We start from the raw sequence: 23,220 nt of genomic DNA, 5'->3' as shown, positions 1-23,220 counted from the left end.
GTAACTTTATTACTAACATAAAAAAAATAAATATATATCACAAAAATTCTTTTTATCATAACAATAATTTACAATAGTTTTTATCTGATATTTTACATCTCACCGTAGACATTCATGAAGTATAAAAAAGATTTTAATAATAAAAATAAAAACAGGACATCAATTAATCATAATTTCTTTGATAAAGCATCAATTAATCACATTTTCAAAATATTAATCTCTAGAATATAATTTTATCAACTGATTCTAGATCCTTTTCCATACTCTGAAGTTATAAAAAGCATAAAATATAAAATTATACACTAAGAAGCAAATAAAGCATTAATTTTGTCACATTTGTTTAAGGGGATACATATAAAAAAATAATAAATAAGTTAACTTTCAGATCTGTTTCAAAATCCTTTTTGATCAATTGTATCTATAAAATATTTTTAAGGATGGTAGTGGTGGGGGAAAGGTAATTATTGCCTATTAGATTTTGCAATTTTTAAGTGTTCTTTAATGTCCAGTTTTCCTTTCAGAAAAGGTGAGTTAAATATGATATGAACAGCAACATCCTTGTTGTATGATAAATCCATCAACAACTGTAAATTAAAAAAAATATATAATTAAATTCAAATAAATGATTTTATGTAAGGAATGAAACAGAACACAAATTATTTGTATGTCAATAACATACTACATGATAATTCATTAATTTTATTAATTAATAATAATTTAAATAATTAATTTTATGTAAAAGCTTTAAAAAATGTATTTGTGCTTTATTTTTTTTTGGGGGGGGGATAAGAATAGAGTTGAAAGAAATTTTTGCAAGCTCCTTTCCATCACAAAAAAATCCAGTCTTGACCCCAGTAAATAAAACAATGTAGTATTATTAATAGCAAACAAAAGGAAGCATAGTTAGAAAATAATTACAGTAGACTTCTAAATATCCAGTTTATGACTATTCAACCTAATTTTCTTTTATTGTAATTAAATCAGGAAGACAAGGCATTGCATTGGCAACATTGCTAAGGCATTGGAAGCAGGCATCTGCTACGGTCCTCCTAAATGTCATGTGCAAAATACAATTTCTGACAGGTAAGGAGTAGTGTTCTGTTCATTGTTTCGTCGGTGTGTAACAGATCTCAATTATTGCTGCTGTTCCTAATTATAATAGCACAGTATGTAGAGTATTTGTAAATTGTTTTGGGGGTATGCTTAATGCTTTTTTAAGTATACAACAGTGAAGACTACAGAATTTATGCTAAAATGTGAACAGTTTACATCCTTTAATCTACTTTTTCCCTAATAAATTCTTGAAATGCACAGAGCAGTATAAAAACATATATAGACTACAGTACAGAGTCTTCTATTTTAACTTGACTTGTTATTGGCAAATGCTTCAATGATTCATTGGGCTGCGGCTGCAATCACATTCTACATGGCTTGAAATAAATGGAGGGCTTAGTACTTAATAAGAATTGAGAAAATACATATTATAGCAGTGAGTATCGGTATAAAAACAGCCTTTTGGTATTGGTGGACAAAGAAATGAGTTCATAGAACTCCAGCCTATTGAGCTTTTTTATTATCCAAATTGCCCTTCCGCCACATCAGACCGGATATTCAGGAGTGTGCTGTATTTAAAAACAGTAATGAAATCTTTTAAACCAGTCATCAGTGTCCATTGAATCTTCTCTAAATTCATAATGCTTAGACATAGAAAAGAACGACTTTCTACCTCTCAACCAGTTGATGTATAATCATAATAACTTTAATTATAATAATTTTTGTCAACAAATGTTGAAAAGCTGAGAAGAAAGGCCGAAATAAGAAATTCAGATAACAAAAAGTGTTTTTTTTATATCGACTTTCATGAAAATGATTATACTGCATTGTTCAATTTCTTCCTTCACCCCCTTCTTTGTTTTTGCCTTGATTTATTGAACCGTTCTTCAAATATAAAATATAATGCTAAATCAACAGTTATCTCTATTAATTTGTCATATCAATATTATGATCTACTTTAAAAAGCAGAATTTGTGTATTGTGAAAATTACATTTCGGTACTCAGAATTAATATCTATTCACTCACATATTTGATAGATTATGCTCAGATGTAGACCAATCAACAGCGTAAGTGCTAAAATCTCATATGGATATATGCTTTAACATATTAAATATTACTTGTATATTTATACTGCTGCTCATAAGAGATTCTTAAATTGTTAAATTTATTGAAAAGTGATTTTACATATGTATTAAAATAACTTTTTGAGTCATACATTTGTAATGAAATTGTCCAAAAGAACTTAAAAGTGCAACTTTACACAATATTTTTTTAGTAAAAATGAGGGGGCTGTGATTTTTTGTGGATACATTTTCCTTTCCATGGTATTCTCTGAATTTGAAAGTAAATATATATTTTTAAAACATCGTTACTAGTTTTAATTTTTAAATAAATAACACTCAGATGCAAAAGTTTTAAAATTTTGTATTTTTGTCCGATTCCAAAAGATAAACTAATTATAATATTTCCTACAAACGAATTCCAACTAATGAGCATATTTTTTCATTAACATGTATTTTACAGTTATCATGGATGTTTTTAATCATGTTTTAAACATTAATCAATTAGGCGTACTTTATAATTGTTGGAAAAATACATTCACGCATTATTCAAATACACATACATGAGTGTGTATTATATATATATATATTAGAGGTATCTTTGAAAACAATGCATAGATGTCAGGGATTCTTATCCTTTTGCTTGAAGCCTGAGCATGACAGAGTCGGTAATTTTTTAGAGCATGTGTTATTAATAACTAAATTTTTCACAAATGGGATTTAGATCACAAAATAAGAGAAAATGTTAGAATAAAGTAAGTTGAGCTAATTTAAAATAAAAATTAGGAAATTAATAGGATTTAAATTAAATCAAGTGATATCATTACACACACATGCAATTCTTTATATACATTTATTTTGGTGCATATAAATATCTCGCATAGAAAAGAGCAAAATTAGTATATTAATAAGTAAATAATACATATTTTATATTCAAGCAAAATTTAAAATAATGAAACAGTTTTTGTTTAAATGCTTTTTATAATTAAAATTCACTTCTGGAGATTGTAGTTTTAAGATTTCAATATATAATGATTGTATTCATCTAAAAATTTGACATTGATTAATTCTCCAAAGAATAATTACCTATCATATTATTATGAATATCTGGAAACTTCTTTATTATAAATATTTCAAGCTAATATTATAACAATTGTTCTATAAAACCCACTGTTTTGACAGATATCAGAGTTCTTAATAAAAATTAAAAACTATTTGACTGTTTTAAGTGAGGATTTATTTTTCTATATTACAAAGTTAATTTTGTATTTGGTACATGCATACAGAACAATAGAAAAAGAACAAAGGATAGATAGAACAAATGTTAAAATATTAGCTTGACATATTTATAATATAGAAGCTTCCAGATATTCATAATAATATGATAGGTAATTATTCTTTGGAGAATTAATCAATGTCAAATTTTTAGATAAATACAATCATTATATATTGAAAACTTAAAACTACAATCTCCAGAAGTGAATTTTAATTATCAAAAGCATTTAAACAAAAACTGTTTCATTATTTTAAATTTTGCTTGAATATAAAATATATATATACTCTATATAAACTTTACCTTTGGTGTCAAAAGAAAATATTGTGAGCAAGACCCACTTCTGGCAGCATCTGCTACTAGTTGATATATTTTCCTCTCATTTACTGCATCCATACCCTAATAAAAAGAAAAATTAAATAGTTCAATTATGTTCACAGCAAACACAAAAACATATAATATCAATAATCTAAATCAAGACTCCATAAACTGTGCATAACATATCCAATTCAAACCCATAAAATTAGAAAAATAAATCAACTTTCTTCTTATATATTTTTCTATTAACAACATACTTTTTTTCTATAATACAGAAACTATAACAATGAATAACATATTGCTGGCCATGAATTTTTACTGATTTTAGGTGAAGTACATTCAGTTTATATTATAATGCATCATATGATTAAAATTTTAATTAAAAGAAAAATTTTAAGATGACAATGAATTTATCAACAATGCCTTACTATGATATACAAGGTGTTAAGTACCATTAGAGACAAATATATACTTTCAGCAAGAAAAATGCTCTAAATGATATAAAGGATTATATAATTATGAGTCAATAAATTTAATGTTTAATAAAATTATGAATTGAAAATCTGCAATTTCAATATTTAATGCTTATTGGAAGCTATCTGGAGCACGTACCACCACCTGATTTTCACTGAGGTCGTCCTCAATGAAACGATCTGAAGTCATATAAAATAATGATAATCAAAATAAGGTAATCAGTTTTAATCACAGAAAAGTGGAACAAAATGCAAATGTGCCAAGAACATTTAACCAAATATGACTATATATACAATATTAAATATAATTCTTTATATCAATCAGTACTTTTTTCCAATAATCACACAAGTATATGTTTATATCTAATGGTGTGGAAATGAAATAATTTTAAACATAATATTAATACTGATTTTCTAATGCTTAAAATTGTTTTTATTATCATTATTATTTTAAAAAGCAGACTGAAATTGACTATTATAAATCAATGTAAAGATAAGAATATAATATGAAATATAAGAAAAAATACAATCAATCCTATTGAGTTAAAATAACATTTTTGATTATTTTTTTAATTGACAAATGGCACAGCAAAAAATTTGAGCCACTACAAACATTATTAGTTTTTACTTTATGTCATTACAAACTTTTAAATGCACTTTTTTTTTCAAAACTTTTATTCTGTCTGCAAATTTTTTCTTTTCCCTAACATTTCTCCCCCCCCTTTAAGACAAGAAAATTTGTGTATATATATATATGCTCTAGATTAAGTTAATTAGCATGAATTCAAATCTGAATATTTTGGATGTTTAAAAAAAATCAAAGTTTATATTTTTAGTTTTCTTTTTTCAAATTTAGCTACAAAAACCATTAAATTTAATTTAAAAAATGAGATCTTTATTTTTATACAAACTTTTGTTGCCACAAATGTAAGAAAAATAAAACGCTTGAAGTAACTAAAACATATTAAAAATTAAATATTTTATAAAAATTTTGAAAAACCCAAAAATTTAACATTTTTTTAAATTTTAAAAGAATAGTGCTTGCTAAATGGACTTTTTTTGCAGAATTAATTTATTAATATAATTTGCAAAAAAGTCGTTAATTACTTTTAATGATTACTAAATTTGTTTTAAAAAAGCAGCCCTAAAACTAAAAAACTTCTTTATTCATTTTTCTATATGATATCATTTCAGACAGCAAGAGCATGGTATCAAATAAATTATTTCTTAAGACTGTGACATATACTAATAAAAAAAATTGAAGGCCAGAAATACTTGATTGATTTCATCAATGCAGCGGAATGGTACATCGGTCATTTCTTGCAAAGACAGGATAAATATAATGGCAGCCACACTGCATTCACCCCCACTGTGATGAGTCTGAGACAACTCCATGAACTCTTCATCAACCCTGTATTTGAGCTTTATTTGAAGACCATAATTTGGGAAATCATCCTGAAATGAACAAAAGTTCTGTCTATAAGCTTTGAAAGTAAAATAAATCTTCTTTAAACTTTAGGCAAATTCTTACAATGACCAAGAAATAACAAAATAAATACTCAGGAATAGTTTCTAATAATAAATATAAGAAGTTGCTATATTTATAAGACAGATACATGAGTTAATTTGCTAAAATTACTTAATTTAAAACATAAATACATTTAATCTAAATTATATTAAAAATATTATGGTTACGATAACTACAAAATAAAATTAGTAAAAAGTAATTAATTTTTTATAGGTATATATTAAAAAATAAAGATATTATAAAATTTTAAGATAAAGATTATTTCTGAATTCCTTGCATTATCTCAAAAATAAAAATTAGAACCTTCTGATTCAAAAATCTAGCCAATGGCTGGTGTATGTATGCTACTTGAGAATTGTTCACATATTTTCTTACTAAAAGAAGGGGGGGGGGACAGTGGAACATGTTTGATTCAGTCACAGAATTGCTTTACTGCCTTATAAATAAGATGCAATGATTTTCTGAATATAAGCAATGTAATATGTATTTGAAAAATCACTAGGAAATTGTTGCAATAAACTGCACTAGCAAATGCATCTTTGATAAATCAAATTTGTAATGCAGTTCCCTTAATACTTTCTGTAAAATCTGGCATACAGATTTTCAAAACAGTACTTTTTTTTATTGCTTTTTAGGCCATCTTTCATTGATTCTTTTTAGAGGGTGAGTATTTGTATTTTAGAAAAATATGATTTCAATTTCTGACATTGTCTCCTTGCTGCTGCATTTGAAATTAGACCTTCTATTTATGAGAACTTTTTTTTTAAGTGCAAAAATATTTCTACAATCATAACTAGAGATTTGAATTTAATTAAATTTTTATTTTGTAGGATATTTGCAGGTACAAAGTAATTAATAGTTAAATTTTCATGCTTAGATAAAAATTATTAAAAAACAAGTTCACAATAAAACAATTTTTTTTTTTAAAATTGTCAATAAGTTGATTACAAAGCATCAAATAAGCTTCTAAATTTTAATTGAATGTCAGATCAAAAATTGTTTTCTCCTTTCAATATGATGATATACGATTTCTCATTTCAATAACAAATGATGGGGGAAAAGTTTTTATGCAAAGAAAACTGATTAATATGAAACAATGCAAAATATATTTGTTTTCGAAAAAACGCCCCCCCCCTCAAATATTTCTAATTCCATTAAATTTCTTAATATTTTATGTCATGTCAATGTTTACTTTTAAGAAGCATTTTATGACTGTTACATTGTACTTGCTTTAGAAGAATCTGATTTTCAAACATTTTATAATTTGATATTCAGATGCACTTGAAATTCTTAGATTGAATAACATTCCACAGAAGACCAGAAGACATTTTCTAATTTTATAAAAAATGATTGAATAATATTTTAAAAATTGAAAAAATCTATCTCGTTTTTTTTTTTTTTTTTTTCCCCCATTTAATACATCTATACAATTTGTAAAAATTTATAAAGCAAATAGAGCATTTTGTCTTTTTTTTTTATGGATTAATGTATTTGCACATTCAAATTTGCAACTGCAATTTCAACTAGAAAAAAAAAATTTTAATTGTTAAATGGATTTTCTCAATCTAAAACTTTACAAAAAACAAGAAATGGACACTTAGTTAATTCTATATACAAATGAGCACTGCATATTAAAAACACACACATTTCAGATAAAATTTAAGTAATTTCTCTTTTATATAATTTAGATTCGTTGGATTTGTTACATACTTTAAAATTAAACTGAAATGTTTTTGAATTACTTTGCATACAAGATATATACAAATGTATGATTGGGCCTTTATTGTAGATCTACATTCAGAAAGAATATTAGAGTTTTCCTGCCAGTGACCTCAGTATCCGAGTAGAAAGAAAAAAAAAAGGGGGGGGGGGAGATTCAGACTTTGAGGAGCCAAAATTTTGATGAGCCCTTTCTGAATTGCATTACAGTTCCCTTCATCTATTTTGGAGGGTTTGGTTCAGTTATTTTAACAACCTGTTTCTAAAGCAACACTAAGGCTATTTGGGGATGGAACTCGTAATTTTGAACCACAATCAGATGACAAGAATAATACCTGAACTGGCATCCCCCCTCTCCAAATTTCTGCACCACACCAGAAAGAGGATTTTAACATGCATGAGACCTGTTTACACAATAGTTCTTTGATGGACTTAAAAGTAAAATATTTATTAATTAATGGTGAAAGAGCTAAAATTATCCAAATGCAGCACTATAATGTGCCAACCTATGAGCATGCTTCCAATTACAAGAAGAAAGTAAGCATCTGTTTATAGGAAGAAAATCATATTTTCGTTAACGAACAGCCAACCCTTCACTGTTAATTAATAAACAGCAGGAATATTTTATATTATTTCAATATTTTTCAATTTGGTTTGAAGATAATTGGAAAAAAAACAAACTCTTTATACTCTGTGATCAACTCAGAGAACTGAGATAATTCTCTCATTTTCTACCTAAAAATTGTCGAGTAATCTTATTTAATATGAGAATGGAATTTAACTTAAAATTTTAACAGATTTCATTGGTTGCCAAATTTGAAACATAAATAATCAATTATTTATCAGAGTACAAAATGGAAATCTTCACTTATTATACATATCACATTATAAATGGGGATTGATGATATGATAAAAACAATAATAAAACTTTTAAAACATCATTAGTGATTTAAGAAAATAAAACCGGATACAATTTACCTGCTTGTTTTACAACCCATTTATAATGTGATAAATGGGTTGGAAGATATCATAAAATTTATTTTGGAAAGATTCTCATAATTAAAAAATAATTTTAAATGACAATAACACTCAAGCAAACCCATTCCCCCACATTTCTATGGTATTAAGAAAAAAGAAATTTTTTAAGAGAACACAACTTTTTGATGCGGGGGGGGGGGGGGGGACAGGACGGAACATATTATTTAACTACTAATTCCTTGATATAGAAATGCAGAAGTTATCATTCAATTACCAAAGACTAACGATAGTTTTGCATTTAAATAAATATCTACATGCATTGGTAAGTTTTGTAAAAGTACTTTCTGATCTGTTTTCAACTTACAGTATCATCAGTCTGATCTAAACTTATTTCTCCAGCACATTTAAGCATTTTATAATACTTAGAGAACTTTTGGTTAACAGTTTCAATATGAGTTATCAATGGTGGCAACCACTTTTCTTTCTTCTCCTGTATCTGAATTTTCAAATCATCAATCCTGACTTTGAGACTGTTTACTTTCTCCTCAATATCGAGAATTGTCTGCTCCCTTTTTTTATATTCGACCAAGATCTAGAAACATTGGAAAAAAAAAAAATCAAATATGAAGCTATTCAGGCAAATACTTGATTTAAAAATATTTACAAAGAATAGTATTACTTTCATAAATGTCAATCAAAAATAAAATTTTCTGTTTGTCTTGAAATCAGAATGTCTATCCAATCTCAACTTATGACCTTATTTTTTTAAAAATTATTTGGAGCTCTAAAATTAAATCTTGAATAAATTTTTGAAATTTTAATAATTATTTTTTTTAACTTAATCAATACAATTACTATTTTAAAGTTCTGGATTTCTTTAAATAATTCACAAAATAATTAGTTAGAAAGTTTGAAATTTTTAAACTTAAGATCATACACACAATCAAAGTCTAGATAACTTAATAAAATGGCAAGAACATGATATATTTATATATGTTCTAATAAAAGAATATTTAGAATATCCAAGAAGTAAATTTAGCTAGTCAATTAAATTGTTCCAATACAAAATAAAATGGAATGGGATATTTTATTATTAACCCAGAAAAATGTCTTGGATTGTAATTTAAATACAATTGCCAAGACATTTATCGTAAAATATTTTAGATATAAAATAAGTCAATTTAGTATTTAGTCAACTAAGTATGTTTAAAATTTCATTTCTCTACAACAAACAAGGAAAAGGTGTAACCTTTTTTGAATATTATCAAAATAAAGGTACTGCATCCTTTCCTTCTGTGTGAAAATTGTGAACTACAGCAAAGCCATGAATGCCACAACTAATCAAATTTTCATTTTTCTTGAATCTAGATTATTGTCTTATTGATTTATTTTATATATAAAAAGTTTTATATGTTATGATAAATATCTCAATAATTACAGTACAAGGCAGTATCTGAGTTAATCCGTTCCACTTTATATTGAATGCAGAGATGGACATTAAGTCGATCGCAATTGACCAGTGAACAGCTAAGACATTTTGGTGTGATTGCCTTTAACCAAGACCTGAGACACTCATACTAAAAGAAACATATTTATGGAAAATCAACACCAGCAAAACCGGAGAATCAGCTTTTTAGAATCAATGTGAATGTGTTTACTTAAGAAAATGATTCAATGAATGTGTAGACAACACATGTACCTTAGATGGATGCATACAATGATGCTTAATACATTCGCTGCCGCTTTCTTCCACATCAACATTGCTAAATGGACAATGATGAATGTGGAAAAAATAACTGAAAATATATTCTCCTTATCTCTTGAGGAAAACAAAGTTTTTCTCCTTCAAAATGGCATAATTTTTAAAGGCACTCAGTTCAGACCTTAAGAATAACTTTTGGAATCTAATGAATGAAGTAAAGTATACTAATTGGAAAAAAACTACATATCATTTAACATCAATCTTTGGATCTATCTACCTGTGTGAATCTGCATTTTCATTTATGAATATAATTAAGACAAAATATGGCTCCCACCTCACACACTACCACCACTTAGAACCCAGTGCAAAATTAGCAGTTAGTAATTATATACCAAGATATTTAAGATTTGACAACAGTATGCAGACTAAGTCTTCTACTAACTATAACTATGAGAACTAACTTTAGATGAAGATAATTTATTTCTTAATGTATTTTGAATTGCTTGATAAAAAATGCATTATTTAATATTATATTTATGGTTATTATTATTATGTTTGTAGATATGTAGATAAGTACATATTCTGCATTCATTATTAAGTGATAATAAATATTATAAATCTTTATTTTAGCTCACCACACCTTGAGAAAATTAGAAGTAGCCTGTACCCTGGAAAAGTTTGTGATGGAACAATTTAATTGACCAACTGAATGTATTTCTTGAATGTTCAAATTTTTGTAGAATGGGAAAAGGTAGGCAAGTTGTGACAAAATAAGCAGTGTCCTTTCTCATTTTTAAACTTTGTACAGAGAGATAAGATCCTGTACCGGAGTGTTTTATGATTTGTAGTATAGTGAAGAAAACTGGTTATACATTTTGTATTCTTATGAATTTTAATAACAAAGTCATTCTGTTTTTGAAGTATTTATATGATAACACAGATGGTCGAATTATTGATAAATTTGGTTTCACAATCAGATACATTTACTGCAACTGATAAATCTGCTTGCCAAATTTTATTCATACTCTTTCAAGTTTCTTGTTTATCATGTTTACACTTGCGCTAATGCAACAAAAACTTTTAATGAATGAACTTTGTCCACATTTTGAGAGAAATCACAATTTTTCATAAAAATACATACCAAATTTTTTCGGTCTAGTTGAAAGTATTTTTGATTCACATACAGGTGCAGTTAATTTCAAAAATGTGTTTTTCGGGCTTACTGTGGTCTAAAAGATGAGGGTTATCGAAGCCCTTGAATTTCTTAACAGTTACCATTTTTTCTCATGATGTGCTTCATATATGAGAAAATAAGAAACAATTACGCTCCTGTGATTCTGAATTGCGAATTTTTTTTAAATACTAATAGGGGAATAGAAAAGTATATATATATAAAAAAAATGCAAAATGTTTAAGAAATCCCAGTCTACATTGAAATAAGGATGTATAATAAATATCATCAATCTCAAACATACACTACCATTATCAAAACAAAACATCCATTCAGCATGATTTTGTAATAAAAATTACTTACATGAGCAATATCTTCATTCATAAGTTCTAGCTGGGCTTCAGTATTGCTCATCAATTGTTCTACTTGTTCTAAAGTAAAATTCCGAAAATCTGACAATTTCTGAAAAGATTAAAATATAAATATTTTTTAAAAAATTCTATAGAGAATCAAATGAATGGAGGCATACCTATTAAATTCTTTAACATACAAAAACAATTAATCTTTCTAAAATTTTCTTATTAAATATTATTAAAATATTCTTATTTCTGTTATTCAGAAAATCTTAATACGTCCCACAGATGATGTTTCTGTTTGTGTGTAGGTTTGTTTCTACAGTTCTAGACTTGAGCAACTTTTACCAAAAATATTTAACATATATTTTATTACTAAAAGCATTAGTATATAGTATCACTGAATAGAAAGCAGAGCCCTCAGTAGAAAAATATAGCATGCATTAATCTTTTGAGGATAATATTTTTGTGATAGGAAGATAAAATAAAACAAAATTGAACTTAGAAAAATTTAGAAAACAAAATCGAAACACAATAAAATCTGATGTACTCAAAGGAAGAAGGAGAAAAAGGAATATTAAAAAAATTGAATAAAATAAAGAATAAAACAATTGAATCGAAATCGACAATTTTTAAACCAAAACAGAAAGGATTTATATTTGATATTTTACAGTTTCAATTTTTAAGTTTATAACAAACAGTCAATTCATTTTAATAAATAACTTATTATAACTGAAATTTTTAATAAATTTAATATTACATGATTTCAATGAATATGTACTTTTAATAGAAACATTTTGTACACTACCTTATACAACAGTTGTACAATAATAAATAAAATATTGATAATTACAAATTTCAAATATACTAAAATTAATAATTTTAATGAATAAATAAATTTAATAAACAAAATATACAATACCTTGAACACAATGACTGCATAATAAAACTTTCAAGCAAGCAATATAATTTACATCTAAGCAATTAATTTTTCAGGGTGTGTAGTGAGAATTTGCTGCAAAAATTAAGCTCCTTAAGCCTTAGCAAAAAACTTTTTTACATTCAAACCTGCATATTTTCTAAGCATGTGATGTTTTCTGTTTTATAATAATGCACTCTTTTTATTAAAAAATGTTTTAATTTAAATGAGTATTTTTTAAATTTTAATATTTATTTCTGCTGCAGAAGGACAACATCTGCTCTTGTAAAAGAACAGATGAGCAGACATTTTTTGTTTTGAGAAAAATGGGGGAAAAAATATATATATATTATTCGCAAAAAAATTAAGTAAAAGTTTATAACATTAAGAATAAAAATCTGGGATCTTTTTCAACATTTCTTAACAAATTGCCAGTTAATTTGGATGGATATATCTATTCTAAAAATGTTAAGAAGAATATGATGACCAATAATGTTGTCGAACCAATAATGTTCATACTTCAAAATTCCTAGTTCTCATAAGTAACAGAAACAAATGATTAAAAATATGCTAGTTTTGTAAGTAAAATTAAATGAGAATAAAAAATTATATTTAATGCATTTTTTAAAACGCATTTATTGAAGCTAATGCGAGATCACAGCATTAAAATTTTAAAATAAAGAAAGCATTTTTTCAACTCAATATCATCATGTTTAACATTATTCAATGATTCGATGAAGCAGCACTTTTTGAAATTTATTACAAAAAAATCATTGTCACAAATTGTATCCAAAGCTAAATTTTCCAAAATTACTAAACTTTAAAAAGAAAATTCATTAAAAAAAATTGGTATCATTATAAAAATATCTTTTTAAACTTTCTAAACAATATAAAATATTTTTTGTGCAATAATAAGCTTTGATATTCCAGTGAAAACATGTTAAATTTCTGTTTTTATTTTTAAATTAACTTCTAATTAAAATTTTGAAAATTTTTGTTTTAGCATGTTTGTAATACCAAAGAAGCAGCTTTCTGCCAACTTTCATGTTCCTAACTACAATGATTTGTGCTGACATTGCTTTGCCATTCTGGATAAATTTCTATATGTATAGAGAGATTGCAATGGGGACCCCTCCCCTCCAAAAAAAATCCTGTACAAAAAGTTTGATTTCTTAATAAATTTTTAGGATCAAATGTTGCAGAATTTATATATATATATATATATATATATATATATATATATATATATATATATATATAAACTAAAATTTGTTAAGACAGGCTTAACTAATAAGAAGCTTCAAACGGATGGGGACATTAAAAGAAGTGAAAGAAATCATGATCATAGAAAACCTATAGATTCAGGTTAAAATTTCATCATTCTTCATTTTTGTGCAACCGACTAACATAATTATAGACAATAATGAATTACAACTCAATGCAGCATAGTAAAATCCCTTTAATAGGTTGTGTAATGCTCCAAAACGACATATTAATGAGAAAAATGTTCAAAAGTGTAACGGACTAAAGAGGTATCACTGTAAGTGTTTTTAGGGCAGCTTCTCCTATATTCAATATATTTCTTTGGCGCACCAAGTTCATCCATCTGTATTTTTTATTTTCAGCTTACTATCTAATCTGTGTATTTTTCTTACACACATAAAGAGATTAAACGTAAATTTAAATTCTTCACCATTTTTTGAGTATGACATAGTACAAATTTTGAATTGCCCATTCAGGGTAACCTTCTCACTATTTCAATAAACAAAGCACACTATTGAAGAAGGAATGAAGAAGGGGGGAGTCATTTTCAAAGTGCTATCTTAGTATGTATTTTGATCCCACAAAATTTTTTCAATATTCTCGAGAAAATTAAGCCTTTTTTCAAAATCTGCTTAAAAATGGTTTTCAAATTTAAGCACTTTTTGACACTATGCACCCTGATTTTTTTTTTTCAATTGATAAATGTAAAACAGTTAAATCGTAGAGAATAATAAAAGCTTAAAAAATGTAAGCTTTTTTAGGGGCAAGGGAAAAAAATAAATAATAATAATTAAGATTTTTTTTTTTTTTTTTTTTTGTCATGCGAGAAAATGTTGTTTTGGTTTGAGGTTTTTGAATCCTCAAAATGCGTAGGCTACAAATAATGCAGAAGGTTGTCACATTTGGCGATTTATCGCCAACAAAAGTTACAACTTAATTTCCAAATTATTCATTCTCTGAATTCTAACGAATTGTCTTAATTAATTCAAGTCATTAACCAATTTAAACCAGTTCGAAACAACTATGTGACTATCAGATTACGTAAGCGTCAATATTTAGAAAAACGATCCCCCCCCCCTCAAAATCGGTGGAGCTCCAAAACTTTGTTTGCCAGCTAGGAAAATTGAAAACGAAAGTTTTAAAAAATTATATATATATATATATAATCAAAAATATAAGCATAAAACCTATTATTGAAACAATCTAAAATTAAAATTATTTCGGAATCGGAACTAAAAGTTATTCCGGAAACTAAAAACTAAAAAAAAAAAAAAAAAAAAAAAAGCACCATTGTATTCAGAGGGCACAAATGCAGCTACTACTAAAGGAGTATTGACCCCTCGTGACACGAAAATCTCCTGAAATTAAGGCCTAAGAGATATACCATTTTTTCAGAAAAGAGACAAAACAATAAATTAAAAGAACACACACTGATAGAGAAATCCTGTGATTGTTTCAAACCGGTTTAAACTGGTTAATGACTTAAATTAATTAAGACAAATAATGATTTAAAAAATAATAATGTTCTCACAAGAAAACATGAAATTTGCGATCGTAGATTTCCTTTTTAGGTTTTCATTCATTTTAATCTTGATAGATATTTCGAGTTTTTTCTTTTTCTTATTTTCAGTTTTGATTTTGTATTATGTGAAATAAATTCAAATTCTACAGAAGATAATTAAGGATTATGTTAATAAACAGCTTACAAAATTAGAGAAAAGAAGTAAAGTTCCACAAAGGGCACATTTGCTTCAGCACAAAATAGATCTTATAATTCAACATAGAGGTACAGAATTCTACTTAAAATAATGGGGGGGGGAGGCATTTATGTTGCCATACTAAATTCTGTATAACAGGGTTGCCACACAAATCTGGGAAAAAAATAAACATATATATATATATATTCCCTATTTTTTACCCGTACATATATTCAAGATACGAGAAAATACGAAATAGCACTCATGTGCTAATCATAATGGAATATGATTTTAAGGAGTGGAAAAAGGAGGAAAGGAAACAACAATTTAATATTATTCGAAGAACATTACATTAAAAGAAGTTTAATATTTACAGACAAAAAAAAAAAAAAATTATCTTTATTTATTATCTAGAATTTAGCAAGACAAAGATTATATATAAAGGGGGAGGATATATTACCTCTAATGCTCTTTAACTGTAAGTCAATCAAAATTAAGAACTCAAGTGAATTAAAACACAAAGCATTTAATGATTAATTACTAAAAAAAACCCCAAAGAAATATTACTTATTTATTTATTCATTTTTGCCCAGTCAAGTATTTTGGCATCAATTTCTGCAGATTTTTCAGCCATTATTTTAATTTCATGAAATTAATGGAACTAATCCGTAACAAATAAGGTGCGACATTTTTGTACTAATCAGTACTAATGTACATTTTTTAGCTGTTTCACTTTCAGTGAACATATGTGAAAATATTTCCGATATATCATTGAATGCTTTAAAGAATAAATGTAAAACAACATTTTAGTTTTAATGCTCATAAAAATTCAACTTTAAATTGAGTGTTCTTGAACTAAAAAGTTCAAAATCAATTTATTTTAGGACATTAAATATGTCATTTTGGATTTGTCGCTTCATCTCTTGCTATATTTATTTTAGATACTAAGTTCAGTATCAATGTTGACTTTTTTGAACTAGCACACAGTCTTGAATTTTTTCCTCTTTTGGCATGACTAGCAAATGTCAGTTTAACCATATTACTTAGGTAAGCAAAAAATGGATTTTATGAAACTTCTCGAACCCATTCAGTAAAATCGAGATTGCTTTTTTTTTATCTGCGCAATTCGTATTAAATACGGATTATGAACAAATCATTGTTTAAAAAGAATTTTTCTTGTCTACTTTGAATCTCACAGTTTCTCAAATAATAAACAAACGTTTCAATAAACTCAAGTATGGTTGACTAAATACTACCGTGATGCTTCAGCAAATTGAATATTGCTAATCCCGCCAGAGAAATGTATTCTGTTCTTTAAAGCAGTTACAGAAGTCTCATGCTTATTAGCTGCAATTTGAGAATCTCAAAGAAAAACAATAACTGTCTCACAAAATGGAATTATTTATATAGGAAAAAGGGAGAAAGTAAAGGAGCGAGTTTCTGCATTACAAAATGGTGAATGATATTGTTTCAAGTTTAGAAGCAATGACTGTGATCCTTTATTCTTGCAATCGTTAAAGATCGTCATATTTTAAGTGGAAAAAAATAACCAAGTATCTTTCCTGTTTTTAAGAAAATTTTCAAATTTCTCTGCAATTTCCCAGTTATTTTAGATGAATTTTAAATTTCCTGTTTTTCCGGTAGTGTGGTAACCCTGTGTAAAACTAACATTTTCTCAAAAAGTAATGAATGTCTTTTAAACAGATAAGACTGCAGGAGGAAATAAATAAAAAAAAAACAGTTGCCTGCAAACAGGAGCTCTAAGCCATGCTTTCCCAAATGACACATTAATTACTAACTTCATTAAACAATTAATCATTTAAGAATTGTTAGAAAAATAATGTCACAGTAAAACTTGAGAATTAGGGCTTTTAAAACTATTCTCACTTATAATCCTTTAGTAAATGACATTTTTAGCAGTCTTTTTATTTATTTTTTCCTCCTAAAATTTTTATTATGGCTTCAAAGACGAGGGGGCCAAACTAATAAATAAAGCAAGCTTTAAGTAATTCAGCTTTTATGCAAGAATTCTTATGAAATATGCTAAATCAAACTGAATTTCATAGTTAATCTCTCAATTAATAATATAAGTATCTACCAAACTGCATTGCTGAAAGTTTTGTAATCCTAATATTGCTATTAATGATTCCTTTTGGAGGCCAAAGTTTAAGAATGTTTGCATTTAATTCTTTACCATTAAGTCATAAGTATATGATTGACCTAAGAAGATCCAAATATAAATTACTTAATGCATAAAATGTCATTATATGTTTAAACTATAGTAATCGCCTACATCGATGAGAACCTAGGTATAAAACAAGAGCAAATATCAAGGCAAAATGGGGGGGGGGATTTTAAGTATCTATGATGAATTATCTCATTAGAATCATGGCAGATATAATTCTAATCATCATTACAATCATATCTCATTAGAATGCATTTATGAATCCTCTGTATAATATATATTCAATTCCATTTTAAAAAAAGTTGATAAAACAATAATAAACAAAATACATATAACACTAATTTTACCTCTTTCTTGATTACTTCAATTATAAACTGGTGTATGGTATATAGAATTCTTCTAAAATTTACCAACAGTTGCTGTTCTGTTAAATTCTTTAGATTTTCTTCATTTAAAGTCTATTTCCAAAATAAAACAATTTTTCAAAAGGAGAAAATTAGCATAAACTGTAATTGCAGAAATATAGCATAAACTGCATTAAAAAGGTATTAAAAGGAGAAAACATGATTGAAGAAATGGTTAAGTAACATATTTTTAGAGGGTTAAGATATTATATATTTTTCATTTTAAGTGAAAAGAAATACAGTAAAAATTAAATATTAAATTCAGAAATACAGTAGACAAGTACATTTACTTTCAAAAAGTGTGATCATTGAATAAAATAAAAAGAATATAATTTCCAATAAATGACAGAAATTTGTTGAGTACTGTTATTTTATTATGAATTAATTAATTTTTTAAAAATTCATTATAATTCAAACTAAGATAGTTTTCTCATTTAACATGAACAGAAGATCATTCTTCTAAAGCAAAATTCTTCTTTACCTTTACTTTCTCATTAAAACCTTCTTTGCCTTTTCCATTAAAAGTTTCTCATATTATTCTTTTAGTTGGTGATTAATTAAAAATAAAATAACATTAAATAATTAATTAGCATTTCTAAATTACTTAATAAATAAGTAATTAAGACATACTAGTTATAATACAAATTATACTATGCATAAAATAAAATTCATGTATTATGTATTAACCCACAGTAATTATTGAAGAAACTATTATGGCAAGTGGTGTTTGATAACAGAAATGCACAGCAATTTGATAAACTATGAGCTATTATGTGAGTTTATGGGAGAAATGGCAGCAAAGAACCCAATCATTGCCAAAAGCACATGCATCATTTAATAATAAAATTAAAATATGTTTCCCCCATCAGTTGCAAGAGTCTGCAGCCATAGTTTCATTCCCTAATTTCAATACTATTCAAGCTAAAAGGATGATAGAAGGCAGAAAAAAAAATGCAACTAATAAAAGAATATCAACAGGTTTAGATTGTAAAATGGATAAAATCAGTGAAAAGCAATCTCAAAAGCTATTATAAGCAAATACTATCACTAATTACTTTAATAAGAAGAAAGTTGCAGGGAAAAGGAAATTTCTACTTTCCCCTATTTTCACTCACTTTGAGTAGCAACAGGAAGATCACAGCCAAGACTCCCCCCCCCCCTTTATTATTATTATTATTATTATTATTATTATTTTTGGACAATATACATCATTCTCCAGTTGTTCAAACATGATCAATTGTTTCCGTTAAATTGTTCATAATTTAAATAAATCACTGTATACACAAATTTTGCAAAATGGGAGGGGGATAGGCTTCTAATAACCACAATCAGAGGAACTATACAAACAATTTTTACTTGGCGCCTTGCCATGAAAATCATTGCAATAGGCAATTTCTGTGAAATTAATATACCTAAAATTTCAAAAATAATTTATTCAGATGATCTAAACAGACAATGCATGCTATATTTTTGCTCTGCAGTTGTTGCCCATTAGTAAAATTAAACAAAATGAATGAAAATAGATTTTTAAAATAATCTGTTAAGAATTAATATATCCCTATATAGAAAAATATAGACATATTTCAAATAATATACATTTTCAACATAGGGAAACAAATAATAAAGAGGGGAAAAAATAAAGTGGAAAAAACTTTAAAAAAATGTACATTTAAAAACCTTTGAAGAAATGCCAAAACAACCCCTTTACCTCATAAGTATTCATTATAATAACATTTGTGTGCTTAGGAGAATTGCTCATCATCTCTATGTTTGAATTACATAAGATATCCACTTAAATCGTGGCTGAGTATTTATTTATAGACTGTGAAACATATGTATTTCAACAGAAAAAGGCTCTTTTATTGTTAAAATTAATAAATACATTGCTGAAAAGATAACTTTTTAAAAATCTACTTTTCCCATATGTCATATTTAGTAAAACATTTCTGACACACTCAACGGATAAAGAAAGAAATGGGGGGAAAAAATCTCTTTTATAACCAAGTTAAAAAGTTTTGCATATCGCTATTTTATACAAACTTATTAGCTTTCTCAAAGAGCATTAATCAATCCATTAATTACAATTGTTTAGGTAGGTGTTGATTGACCGAAAATAATAAAAATCAATAATCTTCAATGTATACCCATGTATCAAGAATATTTCACTATGCATAAAAAAGACACAAAAACCAAGACTTCTTAAAAAAATTTTTCCAGCAGTACAGTTGCTGTCTCAAAAAACATAAAATAATATTCTTTATATCATTTAAAGCATTTTTCTAACTGGAAGCATATGTCTTACTCTAACAATTTAGAAAGTGTCTATTGGGCCACAATTAGAATAGGTACCTTGTAAGATGTCAATTATATTTGTACTAAAATCTTCTACTTTTTTTTTTTAATTTAAAGAATATTTTTACGTCCTTAATTTCTTCACCATCTGACATGCATATCACCAAGATATGGCATAATAATGCCCATTGGTGTTTTCTTTAATATTCAGAATAGAGATGCATTAAACAATACACCAATATAAAAAAAAGTCAGTAATTTGTTAAATATGCAACTATATCAAACTAAAAATAACAAGCTATACTTTCTAACAGATGATAATCTAAGATATATTTTTTTATTATTATTTCACTGCTTTTCATCACAATCTACAACTTTATTTTTCATTAAAATTTCTGTTTACATATTTTTAATTTTTTCTTCTAAAAATAATAACAAGTCATGGCAAGGAATATATAAAAATACTGATGCCTTATTTTGACAACTTTGTTGTAGAAATTACTTATTTTATTGTAAACATCTAACTAAAATAATGAAAAATATTGCTGCAAAATTCCTTTAATTAAACTTATAATTTTAATAACTTAAAAAAAGTATTTCCAAAAAATTTTCAAATAAAAGAAATAAAATTGTATGAACCAAATTTTTTTTTCTTCCTTTTTTTTAAATTTTAAAGTGTTGTAAAAATAGCTTTTATATGATAATCTGCATTACGATCATCAAGAGAAAACCATAAAATTTTAACTAATTTGTAATTAAAAATCTAGTTATTACTTCAAAAACTCCTTTCTCAGTGAGTATATACTATCAAAGAAATAACCAATACAGATCCAATATTTTACCTTTGAAAGCATTTGGCATGATTTTTAATTATACAATTTATATGCTACATGTTGAAAGACATGGTCAATAAATTAACCTATAATCAACATTGTGTTAAAATAAAACATTTAAAAGAAAAAAAAAAATGTCATGAACACATAGTTTTGTGTATATTCCTTCACTTACCTGGTCAAAACAATAAGGCATGATATATTTCACTTTCATTTCAGTTGCTTCATATTTTTAAAGAAGAAAATTTGTTATCTATTTCTCACTTAATTCCTGATATGTTAGAAGTTTGAAAATTTTGCACATGCTTCTGTTCTCAATGACAATACATGATTTTAATATTTTCGCTACTCAATTATGCTAATCAATTAGTTAAATCAAATTTCTAGTTTTCATACAGAAATAAAAGAGCATGTTCAAAAATTTTTTATAAAATTTATTATTGATTCAAAAATGCTTGATATACTTTTAATTTATAGATAACACAAAACAGAGATATTATGCAAAAAAAAAAAAAAAAAAAAAAAGATTTTTTTTAACAATGATTAAAAGTTTTCCCCCCTAATCCTTTTATTTCTTATTACTGATTATAATTTTGACTATTTTTGATGAAAAGATGATTTTACATGCAATTTTTTAACCATAAAATTCAAATGTGAATATTTTTCAATAAAAGAAAACAGGATTTTCATTAAAACGCTGTTTTAATACTTATTATACTAAATTATCAATTTAAAAATTTGAATTGGTAATTTAGTAAGAATATATAAGCTTTTTTTAAAAAAAATTGGGACGAACATATAAATAGACAAGACTATTATTACCTAATATAAATAATCCAAAACAAAGATACACTTTAGTTTATAAACATAAATCTGATGATGCACTCACTGAAATTCACACTCATAACCAAAATCCTCATACTGTTTCTTGAAAAATAAGTAACTGTAAGTGATAATGCTTAATATTTATGCTTTTAATTCAAATTTTATTAATAACTGACATACATGAAGTAGAAATATAAATTGTTTATTATTTGCAAATTTTAGTTACAAATTTTAAAAATAAATAAAATAAAATAAGTTTCATTACATTTAAGGCAGACTCAGAAAAAAAAAATTCAAGGAGATTAGAACCTCCAGTAGAAAATATCATAGCATAATAATGGTTTCTGCTTAAATTATTTGTTTTAGAGAAAAAAATTTAACATAAATAAAACTTCAATTTCCAGAAAATCACAGAAAAAATTATTTTTGCAAACTTTATGGCAGTGTAAAAATATTTTTTGTGAATTTAGAGCTCTGAAGTTATGGAGGAAAAATTTTAACATTTCCATCAATTTTTAATTAAAAATTGAACTAAAATTTTGAAAATCTTTTTCTTTGAGAAGTATCTATTACACAAAAGGTAACAACAAGTCAATTTTAGCTCCAAATTCAACAGTCTGGCCTGTTGAATATCTTGAAAGTTTTTAAAAATTTATAATAGATTTCAGCTCATAGTTTTAGACAGCAAAAACAAATAGATGGACACACTTATACAGATCACCATATCTCTACAACCAAGTTCCACTTTATTTTTATCTTATACAAATATGGAAAGTTATTAATACAATTTGAAAATTAAAGTCGTATTTACCACTTACAATTAGTAACTTAACAGTAAATACAGCAAACTTGTTTGCAAACATATTTTGTACATAACTTACCCACAATTTATCAAAATTTTATAATAAACACAAAATTCAAAATGAATACTTTGAAATAAACTTTTTCAGAATCAGATTAAACCATGTAGAAATTTTTGGCCAATGCACATTTCTGACCTCTCCTTTTAGAATGACAAATAGATACCCCCCCCCCTTTATTCCAAAGAAAAGGTAGCTAGTTTTTTCAAATCAGATCACATGCCTCAAAGCAGGGTGAGGGGGACTTTTGAGTACAGGTAGTGATGTTTACCATAAAGTCAGCTTGAATCACTGTCCAAATCAAATATGCCT

General features: G+C 26.2%; 1 protein-coding gene across 2 annotated transcripts in view; it reads right to left on the bottom strand.

The window, feature by feature from the left end:
• Nucleotides 1-106: 106 nt before the first annotated feature.
• The window catches only part of LOC129957387 (structural maintenance of chromosomes protein 5-like), an 80,136-nt gene continuing 57,022 nt past the window's right edge, over nucleotides 107-23,220 (bottom strand). The window contains exons 20-25 of one of the 2 annotated variants that reach the window (XM_056069687.1): nucleotides 18,042-18,152; nucleotides 11,641-11,739; nucleotides 8,769-8,996; nucleotides 5,455-5,634; nucleotides 3,692-3,787; nucleotides 107-584 (exon numbers count right to left, since the gene is read on the bottom strand). In XM_056069687.1, the coding sequence (XP_055925662.1) occupies nucleotides 462-584; nucleotides 3,692-3,787; nucleotides 5,455-5,634; nucleotides 8,769-8,996; nucleotides 11,641-11,739; nucleotides 18,042-18,152 (837 nt within the window). In that variant the 3' untranslated portion in view covers nucleotides 107-461. The remainder of the gene's footprint in view (nucleotides 585-3,691; nucleotides 3,788-5,454; nucleotides 5,635-8,768; nucleotides 8,997-11,640; nucleotides 11,740-18,041; nucleotides 18,153-23,220) is intronic. The other variant, XM_056069688.1, reaches the window with a different exon arrangement.

Source organism: Argiope bruennichi, chromosome 11, assembly GCF_947563725.1.
Source record: "Argiope bruennichi chromosome 11, qqArgBrue1.1, whole genome shotgun sequence".
NCBI lineage: Eukaryota > Metazoa > Arthropoda > Arachnida > Araneae > Araneidae > Argiope > Argiope bruennichi.
Note: the sequence above shows the minus strand (reverse complement) of the source record. Positions and strands in the feature narration are given on the sequence as shown.